This window comes from Carassius carassius, chromosome 22, assembly GCF_963082965.1.
Source record: "Carassius carassius chromosome 22, fCarCar2.1, whole genome shotgun sequence".
In the NCBI taxonomy this organism is placed as follows: domain Eukaryota; kingdom Metazoa; phylum Chordata; class Actinopteri; order Cypriniformes; family Cyprinidae; genus Carassius; species Carassius carassius.
The window spans coordinates 19,299,388-19,321,330 of record NC_081776.1 but is presented as its reverse complement, the minus strand read 5'-3'; the positions used below and the strand labels follow the sequence as shown (position 1 = coordinate 19,321,330).

Below are 21,943 nucleotides of genomic sequence, written 5' to 3'. Positions count from 1 at the left end.
GAAATTGCATCTTTTTGCTCTTGTATCAACAAGTACATTCAAAATATGTCAAAATAATCTTGGAAAGTATGTTTTCGAAAAAACTGCGGTTATGTCTTAAGCAGATCATGTGGCAAAATATATCATGTACTGACCAAATAGCAAACCTGCAAATCATTTTTGAGCAGTCACAAGAGTTTAAGTCACCACTTTATGAAGTATTTCTTGACTTCAAAAGCATTCGATAGTCTGGATAGGGAAGTGCTCTGGAAACTGATGAGACACTACGGCATACCAGAGACGTTCACCATCATCATCAAGAACACCTATTCAGGAATGCAATGTAGAATCATCCATAATGGCCAGCTGACTTTTCAGATCAAATTAGGAGTAAGGCAAGGCTGCTTACTTTCCCCATTACTATTCCTCTTAGTGGTCGACTGGATCATGCGGCAAGCCATGGACAGCAGGACCAAAGGGATCCAGTGGACCCTGTTCACATAACTGGATGACCTGGACTTTGCAGATGATATCACATTACTGTCCCAAAATCACTAACAAATGCAAGATAAATTGAGAGAGGTAGAACAGAAGGCACCCGAGACAGGGTTTCATATTAGCATACAGAAGACCAAAGTGCCCAAGGCCAATACAAAGATGTTGGCCTGCTTGATGGTTAACCACCAGCCACTAGAGGATGTCAACTCCTTCATCTACCTGGGAAGTGGGGTAGCAAGTGATGGCGGATAAGAAAGTGATGTAAAGACGAGAATAGGTAAGAGATGCATTTGGCATGATGGGGGTCATATGGAGAGCATGTAACCTCACACTCAAGACCAAAATACGGCTATTCAACTCAAGCATAAAAACCATACTCCTCTACAGATCTGAGATGTGGAAAATGACAAAGAACCTCCTGAACAAGTTACAAGTCTTCACCAACCACTGCCTCAGACATATTTTGAACATCAGATGGGCTGATAAAATAAAGAACGAAGAGCTATGGGGAAGAGCAAAGCAGCCTACAATAGAAGTGTAAATAAAGAAACGAAAATGGGGATGGATTGGGCACACATTGCAGAAACCAAAGTATTCCATCACATGCCAAGCCCTGTAGTGTAACCACAGGGCAAACGTGTTAGAGGGAGACCAAGAAACACCTGGAGGAGAAGTGTCACAGCTGAGATGGAAAGCACTGGCTACAGATGGCAACATCTGGACAAGCCGGCTCAGATTAGGACGAGGTGGAGACATATTGTCAGTGGCCTATGCTCCTTCTTGGAGTAACAGGCCTAAGTATATCTAAGTGAAATTAAACAGTTGAGAAAAAAATTAATCGCACATCAAATTTGGAGAAATTGCTCTGAAAAGATAATTTAAAGTGATTGTTGTGCAAAGCATCAAACAGAGATAACAAAAAGTAAGTTCAGCAAGAAATATTTTAGTACAATTTATTACATCTACTCTTTTGGACAATGTGAGTAAATTATGACAGAATTGTCATTTTTGGTTGGATGAACTTTAACTTTAATAATTTATTTTGTTAATTTTATAATTATTACTATGAAAATATTTAATTATTTTTTAATGAAATGATACTCTAAATAATAAAATAAAACTGGCAGTAGGTTGTGGTAAATGTCTTAATGATTAAGTCATCGAGTCATTTATTCATTCATTTAATTCTTTCAAATAGCTGATTAATTCAGGAGTGAAGTAAATGGTTCTTTATGAATGGTTCATTGAATCATTAGGCTTGTTAAACTTGAAGCAGGTAATCACCATCAGACCGACCGGTGTGTGACATCAAAGTACAGAAAGAGCTTATAGAGCAGGCGACTCCTTGTCATATATATATGTTTTATTTTTTTATTTTTTATTTTTTACTAGTAGGTGCAGGACACTATAATTCATTTATGTAAATGTGTATAGCTAAATAAAGCGAACTGTGACATATTATACTCAAAAATTACAAATTACAATGGACTACTAGTGAAATTGATAAAAAAATAAAATAATATTATTAAAAATAATAATGTTTTGCTTACGAGTTTTTTTCCTGAATTGCTAATGCAACCTTTTCACACCACAGACTGAACAAAATTAAGCATTGCTTGGTAACTGGTCAACAAAGTATTTATAGTTGTGTAAATATTGTCATACTAACAGTTGTCTGAAGTTTTGATTGATTGTAATCCATTACATTCCTTTCTATCCAAGTTATCTGACATTATCAAGATTAATTAGTTTTAACAGTTTAACTCTTGAGTTTTTGTCATATTTTATTACCATTTTCTAAACTATAGCAAATAAACTGTAATAATGTGAGAAATGTTAAAGGTGTCTGAATACATTTATAGTGAAGACAATGCTATTTTACATTGAATTATTCAGTTTCTGTACCTGGACACCTACAGACTTGAGCAAACTTAAGCATTGTGTAAATAGCACAAATAAATAGAACGAACATAAAAATTTAACAATTTCAAACAGGGCCCACTGGTGCAACCTGATTATAATTTTGATTATTCCCATGAGACTGATTTTTATAGATTTCTTGAGTCATGCTGAGAACAGTGATACCAATGTTGCCATAGTCAGCCAAACTTCCTGTCCGCCATTTTTATTTTCTTTGAAAACCTAGTTTTTTCGAACTCCTCCAGACTTTTTAACCAAAATCTAATCATATCATCTACAGACCATGCTGACAAAAAAGTTATGGATTTTGTGTTGATAGACAAAACCGTTTTCACATACCACAGCAATGAATTTGAGGCATGATGCCAAAATGACACTTGAGGCTGTATCCCTGCAATTCTTTGGCATATTGACACCAAACTTTGTGTGTGCCATTAACAATTCACACAGAACACATCACATAACATCGATTTGATAACAGCGCCGCCTATTGGTCAAACATGATAAGCCAATAAATAATGTCACTAAAGGTTGTTTTTATGGTTTTTCAGCTGTTTTTAACCTGCTCAATTTGCCTATGGGGTGATTGGACCCATAATTGCTGCGTACAGCTATATATATATATATTATATACATATATATGTATTTTTTTTGCTTTTTTGCACATTGTCTATTTTGTATATTTTTATTTTATTTTTCTTATTATCTGTGTCCTGTCTTGTCACTGCCATTCTGTTGCACTGTGGAGCTTCTATGACTAAAACAAATTCCTTGTATGTGTAAACATACCTGCCAATAAATCTGATTCCGATTCTGATAGTGATTACCTTCCATAGTAGTATATCACAGGCACACATTATTGTTAAAAATAATACTGAAGTTGTTAAGTGCTCTAGTCTGTTGTTGTTGATCGGAACTGACTGATAATCATCTCCTAGCCTCAATGATTTTTCAGCTTAACTGATCACATAATCTTATTTTAAGATTTTAGTATCACTCTTATGTCATCATTGGCATGATTCAATTCAGTTCAAGTTTATTTGTATAGCGCTTTTTACGATACAAATCATTGCAAAGCAACTTTAGGGAAAATTAAGTTTCTACAATATTTAGTAGTAGCTTGTGGTGAGCCCCAGATACAGATCCCCTGTAAAGACCTTGTCTCAAAGGAGCACCAGGACAAGACCACAGGAAACAGATGATTCTTCTGCACAATCTGACTTTGCTGCAGCCTGGAATTGAACTACTGGTTCCGTCTGGTCAGAGGAGAACTGGCCCCCCAACTGAGCCTGGTTTCTCCCAAGGTTTTTTTCTCCATTCTGTCACCGATGGAGTTTCGGTTCCTTCCCGCTGTCGCCTCTGGCTTGCTTAGTTGGGGACACTTCATCTACAGCGATATCGTTGACTTGATTGCAAATAAATGCACAGACACTATTTAATTGAACAGAGATGACATAACTGAATTTAATGATGAACTGCCTTTAACTATCATTTTTTCATTATTGACACTGTTTTCCGAATGAATGTTGTTCAGTTGCTTTGACGCAATGTATTTTGTTTAAAGCTCTATATAAATAAATAAAGGTGACTGTCAGTTTATGTGCATATGACAGGAATTTTCAGAAAAAAATAAGGCAAGACATAGTCAACCAGACGATGAACACTATTAACAGCAATTATTATGTGATTGCATAGTAAGTAGCAATATTTGTTAGTTCTGTATGTTTCAGGGTTAGCATCATCTGAGGTCCTCTGAGGGTGGATTATCTCTTCTCAGGTGTTCTGGATCCAGACTGGAGCTTGTGTAAATCCTAGGCAAAACAGAGAAACAGATACAGACATTATTATTGTAGCTGCTGTTCCAACAAAGTAAAATTAATTAGTTTAACCCAAGTTAAAGAATAAGAAAGTGCATTTGATCAGATACTGCAGTAACAAATTATGAGATGCATTATTCAAATGCTTGGCGAAAGAGATGTGTTTTTAATCTAGATTTGAACAGAGAGAGTGTGTCTGAACCCCCGAACATTATCAGGAAGGTTGTTCCAGAGTTTGGGAGCCAAATGCAAAAAAGCTCTACCTCCTTTAGTGGACTTTGCTATCCTAGGAACTACCAAAAGTCCAGCATTTTGTGACCTTAGTGAGTGTGATGGATTGTAGCGTGGTATACAGTAAGGCTAGTTAGGTATGCAGGAGCTAAACCATTTAGGGCCTTATAGGTAAGTAGTAATCATTTGTAACTGATACAGAACTTAATAGGTAGCCTGTGCAGAGACTGTAGAATTGGGGTAATATGATCATATTTTCTTGACCTGGTAAGGACTCTAGCCGCTGCATTTTGGACTACCTGTATCGTGTTTATTGAAGATGCTGGACAACCACCTAGAAGTGAGTTACAATAGTCCAGTCTCGAGGTCATGAATGCATGAACTAGCTTTTCTGCATCAGAAACAGGTAGCATATTTCGTAGCTTGGCAATGTTTCTAAGATGGAAAAATGCTGTTTTTGTAACATGGGAAATATGGTTTTCAAAAGACAAGTTGCTGTCTAATATAACACCCAGGTGTGGAGGAAGTAACAGTACATCCATCTAATTGCAAACTGTCGTCTACTAGATTCTGTGTAGTGTTTTTTGGTCCAATAATTAATATCTCTGTCTTATCCGAATTTAATTGGAGAAAATTATTGGTCATCCAATCTTTTACATTTTTAACACACTCTGTTAGCTTAGATAATTTAGAAGTTTCATCTGGTTTCATTGAGATATATAGTTGAGTATCATCAGCATAACAGTGGAAACTAATAGCTTATTTTTAATTCAGTTATTTAGCTCTTCCTGTCCTATAGTTGTAAAGCACTGCAGTTTATCTTTTGGTGCGATGAATGAAACTGAAGTATTAGATGCTGTAGAATCTACATTTGTTATTGTATTTCTGATATTATCTATATTTGAATCAGGTGGCATCTGGTTATTTGTTAACTTAGCCACTGTGCTAAATAAAAACCTTGGATTGTTTTGGTTATTTTCAATGAGTTTGTGGATATGCTCGGCCCTGGCAGTTTTTAGGGCCTGTCTATAGCTGGACATACTGTTTTTTCCACGCAAATCTAAAAACTTCCAAGTTCGTTTTTCTCCATTTGTGCTCTACGAGACTACGAGTTTCTTTCTTGAGAGAGTGAGTATTACTGTTATACCATGGCACAGTATGTTTTTCTTTAACCTTCAATTTCAATTTGATGGGGGCAACAGCTTCAAATGTATTAGAGAACATAGTGCCCATGTTGCCCGCCATTTCGTCTAGTTCATGTGTATTTATGGGTACACATAGCAGTTGAGATAAATCAGGCAGGTTATTTGCGATAATCTTAAAAGTGTCAAGACACAATGAAAAATGTTTGCTCCAAAATAAAAACAGCATGGTGGAACATCAGCCAAGCAACAAACCTGCAGCAGTAAGATAGAGAAGTGGATATAAAAAAAAAGAGTCCTTTTGGAACATTTTTATTTTTCTTATTTTTTATTTTTTTTATTGTCATCAAGTTTTGAGTATTATATATAGTTTTGATTTCAGTGGATAGAGCAAAATATTAGAGATAATATTAAAATTAGAGGTTTTTTTTAGAACTTAAAGAAGTGAAATATGCATCAACTGTAAATATGAAGCAGTATTGGAAAACTTACGGGGCTGGATCTGCCCTTACGAAAGGAAAATATATTTACCAATATATTTCTTAAAATATATTGTGATATATTGTAATATATTATTTTCCCTTTTTATTTTCTAATATATTATATATTTGAATACATTTAATAATATATTGATGATACATATATTATATAATATATTGCAAAATATACAAATGATTGCCGCTTTCAATATATTGCAATATATTGGAAAAAAAATATTAAATCCCATATATAAGAATATATGCCTAATATATTACATGATATTTTCCAATATACTGCAATATATTTTTGTTTCATAAGGGTGGACCTGGGGCTTGGAGCCGACACTGGAGCAAGCTCTGGGGCTGGAGTCGACACTGGAGTGAGCTCTGGGGCAGGAGCTGACACTAGAGCTAGCTGGGGTTCAGTCGGGAGCCCCTCCTGGGCTCAACTGGTGATTGGGGTGCTCAGGATATGAGGAAGGGATGGACGGAAACAATGGAGACTTAGGAAATTCAAGGCTGGGTGGAACCAGCGAAGACACAGGAGATTCAATGTTGGGCGGAACCAGCAGAGGCACAGGAGATTCAATGCTGGGCAGAACCAGCAGAGACACAGGAGATTCAGGAGGGTCAGGGAAGTGCTCTAGAGGGAAATCTGGGGAGAGGATGGGTACGGAAAAATCTGGTGGTAACGCCATATCCATGATACTAAAGCTGGGGGCTGGTGATGGAGGGTGATCTGGAGGAAAGGGTGGTTTAATATATATGGATTGCCATATGACTCGCCACCAGCTGCCGCATTGGTGGGCTGAGGGAGATAGCTGAGTTCAGGAGGCTACTGGTGTGGTTGGGTTTGGGCAGGCGGGAGGAGCTGTTGGAGCGGTATGCAGAGGTTCCAGGCTCGTGAAAACTCACCCGGTTTGCGAGCTCGAGCATATCCTCTACATATTGTTCCAACCTCTGACTGCTCTGCCTCAAACACCTCAGCTCTTCCTCAGCCTTCATTTTCGGTTTGGGTCGGTCCTTCTGTTACATGTGCATGTCTTTAGATGAGAGGGTACCAGACAAAAATCCAAACAAAGTAGGTTTTAAGGATAACAATGGCGAAGAACAAACACATATGTGACGAGTGGGGCGGGGCCGAGGGATGTGGGAACACGAGCGAGGCCGGTGGAGTGATTGGGAAATCAGCGACACCTGCGACCCACCGCCGGTCTCGAGTCCCATAGAGGAGATGGAAGGATATAAAACTGGAGTGACGACAGTGAAGGACGAGAGAGGACCAGGCCTGGGCTTTAGTTTATGTTTTGCTTTTTTACTTGAGCGCATCAGTCGTCCGTGAGGGTCTGGTGCGCTGTTTTGTGTTTATTTTGGAATTATTAAAATGTCTTTTTGATTGTCCGCCGGTTCCTGCCTCCTTCTTCCCGATGATTATGGAGTTTTTGCTATTACAGTGGTGCCGAAGCCCGGGAGAAGGAGGGATGTGCTGCTGAAGATCCCTTGCCGCTGTGGTGAATCCGCGGTGCCATCGAGCAGGCGAGGAGTGTGCCGCCATGGACGCTCGAGGCGGTGGGCTGGAGTGAGTTGCCTGGGACGGGCGAGCTCGCTGCCGGCCCGCAGGTCCCCGTGAGCGGTCCCCCCCGGAGGGAGGGGGGGGGGGGGGTAGAGTGCAGTCTCAGGAGTACCCCCCGGCCTGCGAGGGGCGATGGGGGTATGTGACGAGTGGGGCAGAGGGAGTGATTGGGAAATCAGCGACACCTGCGACCCACCGCCGGTCTCGAGTCCCACAGAGGAGATGGAAGGATATAAAACTGGAGTGACGACAGTGAAGGACGAGAGAGGACCAGGCCTGGGCTTTAGTTTATGTTTTGCTTTTTTATTTGAGCGCATCAGTCGTCCGTGAGGGGCTGGTGTGCCGTTTTGTGTTTATTTTGGAATTATTAAAATGTCTTTTTGATTGTCCGCAGGTTCCCGCCTCCTTCTTCCCGATGATTACAAAGGTTTTGTTATTACAACATACATATCTTAACTTCATGTCACGATACTTTAAGGACCGACAAAATAGAACTAAACAGACAGGGTATATAAATGCATGGAAAGTAAACAGAAGAACAGAAACAGGTGGGGAGTAATCAATTAACTAAACAAGGAAAGGAACATGACCAAATAAGGAAAACTCCAAAGAAACAGGAGAATAGAAGTCTGTGATTGTGACACTTAAGACGGGCATACACTGTGCGATTTTCATCTAATTTTGAGCCGAATTCTGACTTGTGCGACTCTTTTTCGGGTCGGGCCAATTTTCAGCATTGTCGTGTGTCATTTGTTGTGCAGTGTTCATGCGTGTACAAGGGGAAACGAGAGGCAATTAACCTCTCCCGACCGGCAATCGGTTGGTCGGATGTATTTCTGCCATGTCATAAATTTTGGTCCCCTATTGAAGCAGGGCTACGAACCGGTTTTCCGCGTTTCCCTCACTGCGCATGCACGAAACCATAAACGGAACCATGACAACACAGCGTGTAGTGTGGACTGAAGTGATGGAGGGAAAACTTATGGCAGACTTATGGCAGCAACATGTCAGCCTTTTTGACGTGTCATCATCAACTTACCATGACAGGAATGCCAGAGAGAAAAGTTGCGAGGATATAGCTGCTGAGCTGCAGCTGCCTGCCTGCCTTTTTTTCTGACATTTCAGCACACAGAATTGCGCATATCACCAAAGCAGTGCATTTATCCCTCTATGGTTTATCCCGGGAAAGCATGTTTATTCTGAAACAGTGTCCCGGTTGCTAAACCGTGATCTCGGGGTGTTTGCACTTTGTGGTGAAATCTGTGTGTTTCGCGTCTGCACTGATTAGCTTGTGGGCGTCTCCGTTAATTGTCATCAGCAACAGCTGCCACTCATTACTCATCCACTATATATTGGCTTGTCTCACGTCTTGTGTTTGTGAGATCGTTGTTACTTGGTTGATGTGGTTACCCTGTTCGTCTGGCTTTAGTGTTGTATGCGTTGGATGTCTGTGTTTTCCCTAGAACCTCATCCACTCTCCGCACGTTCACTCAGCCACGGACACTTACCTTCGGCTCTATTCCCCGCAGTTCCTGTGCCATCCTCTCCTGCTGCCTACTCGCCGTCATCATCCGGACTACTCACCTTCTCTCCGCCATCATCCGGATTCCTCACCTCCTTTCCACCACCACGAAATGTCGTCTCCTCAGCATCTTTGTTTGTTTGTGTATTTGTATTCCTCTCAGCCCATTAAATCTGTTAAACTCGCATCTGCTTCCAGACTTCCTTAATCCACCGTCACAAACAGCCACAAACATCCGGGTTCTGAGGGATCCTACGTGTTGATTCCCCATGTATAATGTGAGCAGTCAAATCACAACTCGACGATTGGACCGTACAGTGAGCACATAATAATCCTGAGCTTTGGCTTTACATTGCATGCGATCTACTCGTACAGTGTGAGTTGGTACCTTTCCGAAATCGCACAGTATATGCCTGGCTTTAGTGGGAAACCCCTAACCCTAACTGCAACTAACTCTTAACTAACTCACCAATTCATCTTTCAATTATGCATTTGATTAATCAGCTAAAGAATCTATTTTATAGAAAATATTATTATTATTCAAACATTGAAAAAATGAACATTATAAAAAAAACATTACATGAACACAATAATTGCATTTTCAGGGCTTTTATTATTAATAATTTTAAGATGTAACATATGCAGTATATTAGAAAACCCCTTATTAATTCATACATCAGTTGTCTATTACAGTGATTCCAGTAAAACAAATCTTAATGCTACACTTAACAATAGCATTCTATTGAACTTTCTTACTTTTATCGAACATCTAATTTTTAAAGCATGGCAAAAGCCATGAAACCCTTCCTTTTTGTCTTAAACAGCATCCACTCTTTTGGGAAGGCCTTCCAATTTACAACGAAACCTGGATGAAGGCAGTTGCTTCATGGTTAGGCTAGGCACTAAAATCTGCTGCACAACAGAAAATAACAGAACTGACTCCTCCCTTATTTTTCAACATTAAGTAAAAACTAAGTAAAGTAATAGTAATATGTATACATTTATAAATAATAATGAATAGCAAAAAAATAAATAAAAATAAAATAAAAACATAAAAAAAAAAAATCTGCTGCCTCAGTGTTGCTTCTGGTCAACAAACATATTTACGCAATTGCTTACAACATACTGTAGGAATACATTAGGTTTATTCTTATACATAGACCAGAGGTTCTCAAACCTCTACATGAAGTACCCCCAGCACTGCAAGGTTTTGCATGTCTCCGTATATCTGACACACCCACTTCAGGTCTTGTAGTCTCCACTATGTGCTGAAAAGTTGAATCAGGTGTGATAATTGAGGGAGACGAAATTTGCAGGGCAGGGGATACTCCAGGACACGTTTGATAACCACTGTTATAGACTATAAATGCTTTTAAATTTTATGTTGCAAAAGTTTACTCATTGACAGATGTGAGTCATATTTGTGATGGATGAAAAATCAATAGAACAAGCTTTTCAGAGTGCAGTCTCCAAAGGAATAATTTACATCCAGCTTTGTGAATAAACAACATCTTAAATTCAGCTCTCATCTTTGTGATCATCTCAGACCCTTTGACCACTTTTAAGTAGTTCCCAAAGGCACACTGCTGAAACAGCAGGAGCGTGTCAATGTAAGTGACAAGTGCTCTCTGAATAACGTGACCAATGACTGTTTATTGGCAATGTGTATGTCATCAACATCCTTAAGGTGATGCACCTGCTCTGCTTGCCCCATGCAGTCCCCCTCCTGGACAGTTCTCCTTTACCTGCCAAACAGCTGATTGATGGATCACAATGGGAGTGTGTTAAAGGCACTGCAGAGAAATAAAAAATGGATGCCCCCATTGTAAACACTGGTGAATGCTGATAAAAGGTTTTAAATTGAGCATTGACAACACAGCAATTTTGATCAGTCCTGTTAAAAAAAAAAGTTTTCTTCCTTCTGACAATATTTTACAAATTTAATTAATTTACACTACAGCTTTTCCTACCATATATTAGAGAGAACAGAAGTAGCACGTTGTCATTGGTTTTTCATGTGAAGAACTCTCCACAGAATATTGTTTCTTCTTCTTTATATATATATATATATATATATATATATATATATATATATATATATATATATATATATAGGCTATATACATATGTGTGTGTGTGTGTGTGTGTACTGCATATAGATGATGTACTGCATAATACAATAGTAAAATGGTAATAATGCATAATGCCATTAAGAAAGGTATCCTGCTAAATATATCAGTAGCAAGTCACGAGGGCCATATTCACACACGGCACACGAACGGCGCATTTCCAATGACCCAATAAAGATGCCCTCCAATGACACATAAATTATGAAACTTCAGGTCTGATTTTATGTTTTCTTTCAATTTCTGAAAGTTTCAGCACAAAAAAAAGACAATGAAAGAACTTAACAATTAAACTCTGACGTCAGACTAAATGAACATGCGCTGTGACGCATCCACCAGCGAGCGCTTCTCAAACGCGACTCTTCAGGCAAGTGGAGGCGATGTATGCGTCAGAGCAGAGAGAAAGTGCGCTCGATCGTTAAAGAGAAGAATCAACCCCTGTTAACTGCACAGACGGTGGCGGAGAAACAGACTCAACATATCACTAACACCACATGCGTCGCATTTTGGGACATTTTTACATGATTATTCAAATTAATGCGGGAATTAAAGCTGTTTGTTTCTTCGGATACACACCAACGACCAGTCGAGGATACAGATGAGAGTGACAGTTCTAGTGATCAGCGCAGTTCAAGTGCGTAAAAGAGATATGTTGGAGAGAATGATAGCGAAACACTCGACTTAGATCCACGCAACAGCCACACACTGGAAATTTAAAAACAAACTGAAAATTTCCACATTCTTGCAATGAGCGATGAAAGCTCGAATATCAAATATATTATTTTCCTAAAGTTGACATATCTTGGAAAAACAACGAATTCCTTTCCTTTGAATCTGTGAAAGAAAAGCGCAGCAAATGCGTTGTTTGTTGTAGAGCAATAGAATGGAGATGTGGTGTGGATGCTGAAAGCAGTCAGGATGCTGATGCTGAGAGTTGCGTGGGCTCTAGCGGGAGCGGCGATCTGCTGTTTTCTCATCATTCTCATCCACTCTCGCTTCCTACGAGAAGGTAAATGTTTGTGTTAATTAATAATATGGCTTATGTTTTATTTACCTGTACTCGGAAATTGCACATGTAGGGTGATATGATGAAGCAATATTGCATATATAATTTATGTCGTTATTGTTTTTACATTTAGCATCGTATGCATATTTCCCTTTAATGTAGATAATGCGTTTAGGAGGTGTATGTGTGGGGTGTATGTGTGTATGTGTGTTCAGAAAAATTAAATAAATAAATGAATAATAGAAAGAAGAAGAAGAAGAAAAAACACTCTTGTGGTCTGTTTTGGACCCGTAAGATATGCCACATAATATACATGCAAAACTGACGTTTCTCTTATTTGATTGATGTTTTATTATTATTATTATTATTATTTTATTTTATTTGAGCACATATTCAAAAGAGTTGGAATGTGATACAGATCGTATAAAATGGAGCTGTTTTATAAGTTAGTGATTTACATTTATGGTTTTCAATAGATGGCACTACAGTAAATCTAAAGTGTAAAGCTGAGGTCTAAAAGTGATCACTGTCTCCCATTAGTTTATCTGAGATTGATCTTTATAAAGTGCATTATAAAGTATTCATAATTCCACAGTGTAATACATAATATGCCAGAACTGTAACCAAAGTTATTGTATAATAGATAATATATATCCATGTTTCGATCTAAAAAATGTATAGTACATTTAAACATGAAATATGGTGTTTACAATATATCTTGTACTGTAAAAAGTAACTACAGAACAACATCAACAACAATACAACAAAATGGACATGGTAATTTATCAGTTCACATTAAAATATTATGTAACATGATTTAATTTACCTGTTTACAAAAGTCTACTCTAAGAAAATACATTTTTACCATTCAGACAGACTTAACATTTTCCCATTTCATACCTATGGATAAGTATAAGAATATGTAAATAATTATATAAATGCATTATATTATACAGTATTATAACTGCAGTTACAATTACTCACAAGAACAATCTATAAGATGTAAAATAAGGCATTATGAAAGTATCATAATGCTTTAAGAGTATTTTTATATATACAGACTTAAAGTAAAGTGTAAACTTAAAGTATTTTCTCTAACAACCCACAATCATATATATATATATATATATATATATATATATATATATATATATATATATATATATATATGCTTCTAGGTGCTTCTCAATAAATTAGAATGTCGAAGAAAAGTTCATTTATTTCAGTAATTCAACTCAAATTGTGTTAATAAATAAATTCAGTGTGCACAGACTGAAGTAGTCTTTGGTTCTTTTAATCGTGATGATTTTGGCTCACATCTAACAAAAATCCACCAATTCACAATCTCAACAAATTAGAATATGATGATATGCCAATCAGCTAATCAACTGGGAAGTCGTGGCCTAATGGTTAGAGAGTCGGACTCACAATCAAAGGGTTGTGAGTTCAAGTCTTGGGCTGGCAGGAATTGTAGGTGGGGGGAGTGCATGTACAGTGCTCTCTCCACCTTCAATACCACGACTTAGATGCCCTTGAGCAAGGCACCGAACCCCAGGCGCCGCAGCATAAATGGCTGCCCACTGCTCCGGGTGTGTGTTCACAGTGTGTGTTCACTGCTGTGTGTGTGCACTTTGGATGGGTTAAAAGCAGAGCACGAATTCTGAGTATGGGTCACCATACTTGGCTGAATGTCATGTCACTCCAAGCATGTTAACAGAAAGTTGAGTGGAATGAAAAAGTGGGGGGAAAAAAGATGCACAACTAACCGAGAGAACCGCAGCCTTATGAGGATTGTAATGCAAACTGGTTTCAAGATTTTAGAGAACTTCACAAGGAATGCACTGAGGCTGGGGTCAAGGCATCAAGACTTACACAGATTTATTCCTTTTGTTAAGCCACTCCTGTACCACAGACAATGCCAGAGGCATTGGTGGTGGTGTGCTTGACTGGCCAGCAACTCACCAGACCTGAACCCCATAGAGAATCTATGGGCTATTGTCAAGAGGATAATGAGAAACAAGAGACCAAACAATGCAGATGAGCTGAAAGCCACTGTCAGTGAAACGTGGGCTTGCATACCAACTCAGCAGTGCCACAAACTGATCACCTCCATGCCATGTACTCAATAATACCAAGTACTGAGTACACGTACAGTAAATTAACATACTTTCCAGAAGACCAACAATTCACTAAATGTTTTTTTGTTGTTGTTGTTGTTATTTATTTATTTATATTTTTTATTGGTTTTATGAAGTATTCTAATTTGTTGAGATGAATTAGTGGGTTTTTGTTAAATGTTAGCCAAAATCATCACAATTAAAAGCACAAAAGACTTAAAGGGATAGTTCACCCAAAAATAACATTTTGTCATTAATGACTCTCCCTCATGTCGTTCCAAACCCGTAAGACCTCCGTTCCTCTTCGGAACACAGTTTAAGATATTTTAGATTTAGTCCGAGAGCTTTCTGTCCCTCCATTGAAAATGTATATACGGTATACTGTCCATGTCCAGAAAGGTAATAAAAACATCATCAAAGTAGTCCATGTGACATCAGAAGGTCAGTTAGAATTTGTTGAAGCATCGAAAATACATTTTGGTCCAAAAATAACAAAAACTATGACTTTATTCAGCATTGTCTTCTCTTCCGGGTCTGTTGTGAGCGCGTTCAAGTGTAGTGATATCCGGTTTGCGAACGAATCATTCGATTTAACCGGTTCTTCTTGAACCAGTTCACTCAATTGAACTGAATCGCGTCTCCAATAAGCATTAATCCACAAATGACTTAAACTGTGAACTTGTTTAACATGGCTGACACTCCCTCTGAGTTAAAATGAACCAATATCCCGGAATATGAACTGCTGTGAAGAGAGAACTGAAGATGAGCCAGATAACGAACGAAAGATTGACTCGTTCTCGAGTCAAGAACTGGTTGCATCAGTTTTCAGATCACCAGTAGTGATGGGAAGTTCAGTTCACTGAATCACGCATGTGCAATATCATCAGCTACTCGGTTCTCGAATCGGACACATCCGACAGAAACGGTTCTTGACCCGAGAATGAGTCAATTGTTCGTTCTTTATCTGAACGAAGGTCTTACGGGTTTGGAACGACATGAGGGTGAGTCATTAATGACATAATTTTCATTGTTGGGTGAACTATCCATTTAAAATACTTCAGGCTGTGCACACTGAATTTATTGAATACATGAGTTTTACAATTTGAGTTGAATTACTGAAATAAATGAACTTTTCCTAGACATTCTAATTAATTGAGAAGCACCTGTATATCATTTATCTTGTTCTATTGCAATTTTTGATGTAAATAAACCGGTACAAATCAGACCAGTTTAAAATAAATGCAGTAATGTACTGATTTGTGAAACATGCAGTTGAAGAGGTAACGTGTCAACATGAATGCTGAAAAGTGAGAAATAGGAGCCACACAGTCAGCTAGATACTGCTGCTTCACCTCTCCACGCTGACACAGTAGATATAGGATGTCATTTTCAGGAGACATCTATCCTGGCTTCTGCATGTGCCTTAAGGGAAGGCAAGAGCAGTTTGTTTATAGATGAGACAGAAGGTCAGCTGGTTTCTCTGCTTAGCTGTGGGGAATGAAGCATGTTTTCAACCCACCCATGTACTCCTGATGAAAATATAAAGATCAGTCTATCAAGGTAAAGTATAAGTTAGCAGTAATAACAAGGGGAATAAAGAAATGGCTTCACAAAGAAAGGAAGAAAATATACTGAATGTGTTAACTATGAAAAATGAATAAATTCTAAAAAGTTTACATGAGATTTTGAAATTGTTTTTCTTTGGTTTAGACATAAACACATAATTGTAAGGTTATTTAGCATACTTAGTGTAAGACCTTATTGACCTGATTCTTCTTCTTCTTCTTCAAATTATTTTTTTCTTCAATTTCTTCAAATTTTCTTAAAGTAATAGTTATTTCACATTCCAAACTGATGCTTACAAGAACCTATGTAATTTTGGTAAAATTGACATCAAACTTGGCATTTCACAATTTAAGATTTTAGAGCTTTGATGGAGAGTGAGGTTAATAATATAATAATGCCACATAATAATAAATAAATCCTCTCCCCTTCCCTCTCAAACATGACACAAGCTTTGAGTGTGACCAGCTGACAATTGGCTGTTCTGCCTTAAGTCCCGCCTCTCTTGGGGTGTTATCGGTCAGCTCGTGCTGAGGAGGCGGGAACTTATGGTTATGGTTATTTACATCTCCCTTTTCCAGGTACTTTGAATGAGTGTTTATGCTTTCGAGGTTTTTAAATAAGCTTGATATGTTTTTTTGGGAATATGTTCTGTTATCGTTTTGTTGACATGTCGAGTGTTTTCGGTATTATATTTCGTTATTTTGACTAATGCTAATTGCTATTATTTGGATATTGTTTAGCAGCTATTGTTTGCATTCCTGTTGAAGAACTATGAAAGAAAAATGTATATTATTTTAATGTTTAAAAACAGTAAAGTGTTACATTATTTATACCACCAGAGAAAAAGCTTTGTGTGGGCATTTTTTTTTCTCCCCTTTTCTGATTATTATTTTTTTATTAAATGTAGGATAATTTTTTTTCCCAGCCAAACGCTGCAAGCTGGAAATCCGGCACAGTGCCGGAGAACTTTAAGCCCTGCATTTTGTACCCCTCTGTCACTGTATTAATCATTTTTATTGTTTATAAACAAACCACATCCATCCCCCACACTTTTGAAAAGCTTGCTACGCCCCTGGATTTACCCCCCCCCCCCCTTTTCTTTCCTATCCTCCCTTGTATTTTAGTAGAGTGCGCCATGAAATTGTTTTATTTGTCAACAACCATCAGACATCATATTGTGTGTATTTGGTTGCTTAAACTCAACAAACTACGAAAAATAACTCTTATATAGGCTAATACTCGCGAGGCTGCTTGATATGCGCGAGATTTGGAAGTGACTGCAAGGGCACATAGCCTAATACAGCATGTGGAGCGCGCAAGTACCCAATGGCTTAAAATACTTAAAAGGAGTGCAAATTATACATTTTTGTGACAATGCAACATTTATCCGATAAGTCAAGTGAAAGTTCTGTCAGCTGTCCCAATCGAAATGCGAGTGAGTCTTGTATCACAGCTTGCAGCAGGTCGCTGAAGTGCAGACAAGATGTGCCCATGTGAAGCGCGCTCCGAGAGAGTTTATGGTTTCGAATGACTGATATAATCTTGTTTGTGTGGATTTATTTTATTATTTTATGTAAGACCTGATTAAATATAAATATTGGCACAGAGATTAAAATTCCACAACTTTTTCAAAATGTTGTTGTTGTTTTAAAATCGCATGGCATTTTCATGACCTTACAGACCCTAAATGCAACTGATGCACGCTCTTAAAATCACTTAAACTGGTCCAGCAATGTGATTGCGCGAATGTTCCGTTACCTCTCCCTCCTGTAATCACATGGCGGATCCGTTACCCTGCTTTGTTCCGGGACCTCGCAATTTACAAATTAAGCACTGCTTCATAGGGCTTAGAATATAGCATTTGAGTTTAGGAGGTTAACAGGAGTGGTTATAAGGAATTGTCATTAGATAGAGCTGCATAAAAGTTACCACTCAAGAAAAGAGGCCTTCTGGTTTTGAGATGTCTGGTCTGTATTTCCCTTCAATCAACAGAAAATTAACAGATAAAAAAATTATTAATAATAATTCAAAGCATTGTGCTTATTGAAACCTCTGCTGAAGTAAATGAGGCACAGAGGTGAGAGCCCATTTGCTTTGGCTGCAAATGGTCATTGCTCAGACTAGGAGGCAATGTAATTTATACTAACAGGCACTGAATAAACTCCTATGACCACAGAAATAATGCAGACAACCCAGGAAGTCATTTATTCTACAGTCCTTTAAAATAAAGTTGAAGTGGTCCACTTGTTTTAATTTGTGGAGAAAACCTCTGAAATGAGAGTCACAACCTACAAATATATATATTTGTATCTGAATGTCTCTCAAGGAACCATGAACTATCATCATTGCCCTTGAATAAGTATTTAGTGCTAGTATGACTGTTCTTTTTGCAAGTTATTCAAAGTGAGTTTGCTAATGTTTTTATTTTATTATTATTATTATTTGTTTTACAATCATTGCTTACAATCATTGTATTTAACTGTACAAATTTCAGTTACAAAGATGCCAGTGCCTTTCAACTCTTTTGACCTACATGTTTTAAAATACAATCTCTCTTCATTTTATTCATGATATATTGCAAATTCAAAAAGATTATAGTTAAATATTTCAAAGCCAGAACTGAAATTCTGTGTAACATTCTGCTTTTCAAACCAAGCCTGGCAGCATGCTCTCCAGAAGCAACAGTTTGGAACAGTTTATTTTTCCAATTTTCATCCTATTTCTAATTCATCCGTTATTTCAAAGATCCTTGAGAAAGTTGTATAGACTCAATTACAATCCTATTTGACAGTTAAATTCTGTTCACGAGATGTTTGAGTCTGGCTTCAAAGCTTTACACAGTACTGAATCCACCCTTTTAAGAATCTCAAGTGATATCTTTACAGAAACTGATTCTCTGAAATCCATGGCTTTAGTTTTATTAGATCTGAGTGCTGCTTTTGATTTGGTTGTTCATGAGGTCCTGTTGACACGTTTGGAGACATCTGTGGGCCTGTGTGGCACAGTCTTACAGTGCTTCCATTCCTATCTAACCAACAGATGTTTTAGTGTTCGTATAGGTCATCTACTATACCTCTTAATTGTGGAGTGCCACAGGGATCAATCCTTGGGCCGGTATTGTTCACCCTGTATATGCTACCTCTGGCTTCCATTTTTAACAAATATTTTGGTTGTTTTAAATGTGCTCTACAAATAAATATTGTATTGTATTGTATACCTGGCTAGTTCATAAAAATGTAGCCTTTAAACAAATCAGCCATTAGCTCTCACATTTTTTCAATCCCTTTGTTATATACCTTGATTACACAATTTGCATTAGCTGTATTGTCAAAAAGCGTTATCATCAAGTCATGCCAGAATTATTAGGAAATTAGAGCACTTAAATGCCTCCACAGTGACCTAATTACAGTTTTGATTGTACAGTTTAGTTTGTACATGTTGTTTACTGTTAATGAAAACTAATAATAATCCTTAGAAATATTACTCATTTAACCAGTTTAAAAGGTGATAAGCATGCCACAAAACTCTCTCAGGTTACGTATGTAACCATAGTTCCCTGAGTAGGGAACAAGACACTGCATCCTCTAGGGGTCGCTTTGGGGAACACCTTGTCGTGAGCCGTGTCTGAAGCATACATTGAAAAAACACCAAATTGTTGGCCGCCGACAGCCTCCGACGTCACTACCGGCGCGACTATAAATAAGCACCAAACGAGCGCGAAAGGGAAAGTCCCCCTTTAAACCATTCAGACAGATCCACCTGTATTCTCACGAGCTCATTCTCTTCCATGCCTCAGCACGGACAGGTCCTGAACCGCAGGAAGCAGATGGCTGCCTTTTTTTCCCTTTTCTTTATATAAAAAAAAAAAAAAAATATATATATATATATATATATATATATATATATATATATATATATTGTAGACAGAGATATATTTCTGCTGTGGCCAGTAATTCAGAAGTGTGGTCTGTCAATACCAGGTGGTATTTTGTAGAAATGTAGAAAGACTTCAGTATAATTTCACTTTGAACATAAAATGCACATTGTTACTTTTGACCCCATCGGTTGGGACGAAAGTAACACAACAATATTAGCTAGATTTTTTCTGTTACTCTTATTTTTCTTAAGTATACCTGATTGTGACCTTGTTAATATGTAACTGCAAACATATTTTGTCCTTTATCTGTGCAAAAAAAATATGAAATTACATTTTCATATTTTCATTTTAAATTTTAAGTTTCATCAGATGTCTCAAAACCTGACTGTATTTTTTTTATTGTCGATTTCAATGTATTTTTATTTTTTTCAACAGAATGTACAATATAAAAATTTAATTACATTAGCATAATAAAAAAACTCTAAACATAATGTAACAGTAGGCCTATTTATGTTCCCATCCAGTTTTTTTTATGCATAAATGGAAAATGTGCATTAAAACATTTGGAAACACTGCAAATTCATAGGTGGAGGTGTAAAGGCTAAGATATGGCTAAAACCTAAATATAAATGCGATGTAGCAGCTGCCCAGAGAGAGATGTTCCTCTATGTCCAGAAGCGCCCTCTAATAAACATCTGGATAAAACCAGACCTCTGTCTGTCTTTCTGACCCTCACTCAGACATATTCTTTTGGTATAATATGACATAAACATTTGTAAGAAATGATGCAAGACACAGAAATTCACAATATAGCATGCACTGGAACAAAATAAATACTTTTTGTCACTGTAGCGGGACAAAAGTAACAATTGTTACTTTCGTCCCGACAGGAACTCCTGACATTTAAACTCAATTTTATTTTATACTGAAAAAATCTGAAAATGCAAACTTTAGGATGTGTTAAAGCACTAAATAACCTGTAGATTAATCATTACTGTGACACATGAAACAAAAAAAACAACAAGACTAATTTGAAAAAATTAGTCGCTTCAATTTACTTTTTGTACTCGAAAACAGTTTAACGGACCTAACTTCGGGAAACGATGAGGAAATCACGTGATGTTTCTCAGCTCCGTCAAGGATTGCATGCTGAATATGCTGTCATAGCTGGGAATGCAAATGCAGAAAGAGGCTCAAAAATCGCTTTGTTACTTTCGTTGTTTTTCTAACATCATTAAATATGAAAAGTTACAGCTTACAGAACCTACAGAACTTATAAGTTACAGAAGGTCTTTCTGTGTGGAATTTAGTATGTTGTTTCTGTGTATGGATTTCCACTATAATCTACATACATGTAACATAGGTGAATAAAAACATTAAATAATGTGGATACTGCTAAATCTGACATGTCTCTATCAGATTTTTTTGTCTTTTTTATTTTATTTTTTTTCTGCTTATAAAATAGGGTCAGTTTTATTTTAAGATACAATCTTAAATAGGTTGCTCTAGTTTCTCATACAGAGATAAACGGTGTGAGAAAAACGCGCAGGGATGCATCTTATCGTCCGAGGCAGCACGTTGGGAAAGAACTGCTCCTACCCCCACCTCAGATGCGTCGACCTCCACCACGAACTGCCGTGTGGGATCAGGGGCTACGAGGATGGGAGCCGAAACGAAGCGGCTCTTGAGGTTGGTTAATGCAGTCTCGACTGCATCTGACCACCTGAACGGAGTACTGGGGGAGGTCAATCTGTCAGAGGTGAGACTAATTGGCTGAAATTATGAATGAAACGTCGATAAAAATTGGCGAACCCCAGAAACCACCGTAGGGCCTTACGGGAATCTGGAGGTGGCCAATCTATCACAGCCTTAACCTTGTCAGGATCCATACGTATTCCCTCAGACGAGACGACATACCCTAGGAAGGGAACAGACTGTTCATGGAATACGCATTTCTCCGCCTTGACAAAAAGCCCATTCTCTAGTAATCTCTGGAGCACTCGTCTGACGTGTTGCACATGTTCCTGGAGAGATGAAGAAAAAATCAGTATGTCATCCATGTAAACATATATAAACTGATCTACCATGTC

The 21,943-nt window shown here is 37.8% G+C and overlaps 1 protein-coding gene across 3 annotated transcripts in view; it reads left to right on the top strand.

Annotated features, from left to right (window-relative positions):
• The window catches only part of LOC132099090 (chemokine-like protein TAFA-5), a 400,739-nt gene that overhangs the window by 92,713 nt on the left and 286,083 nt on the right, over nucleotides 1-21,943 (top strand). Inside the window, exon 1 of one of the 3 annotated variants that reach the window (XM_059505534.1) lies at nucleotides 11,658-12,296. The exons of the other annotated variants lie outside the window; for them this stretch is intronic. Coding sequence (XP_059361517.1) covers nucleotides 12,188-12,296 — 109 coding nt within the window. The 5' untranslated portion in view covers nucleotides 11,658-12,187. Of the gene's footprint in view, nucleotides 1-11,657; nucleotides 12,297-21,943 lie in introns of those variants that run through there. 3 annotated transcript variants of the gene reach the window in all.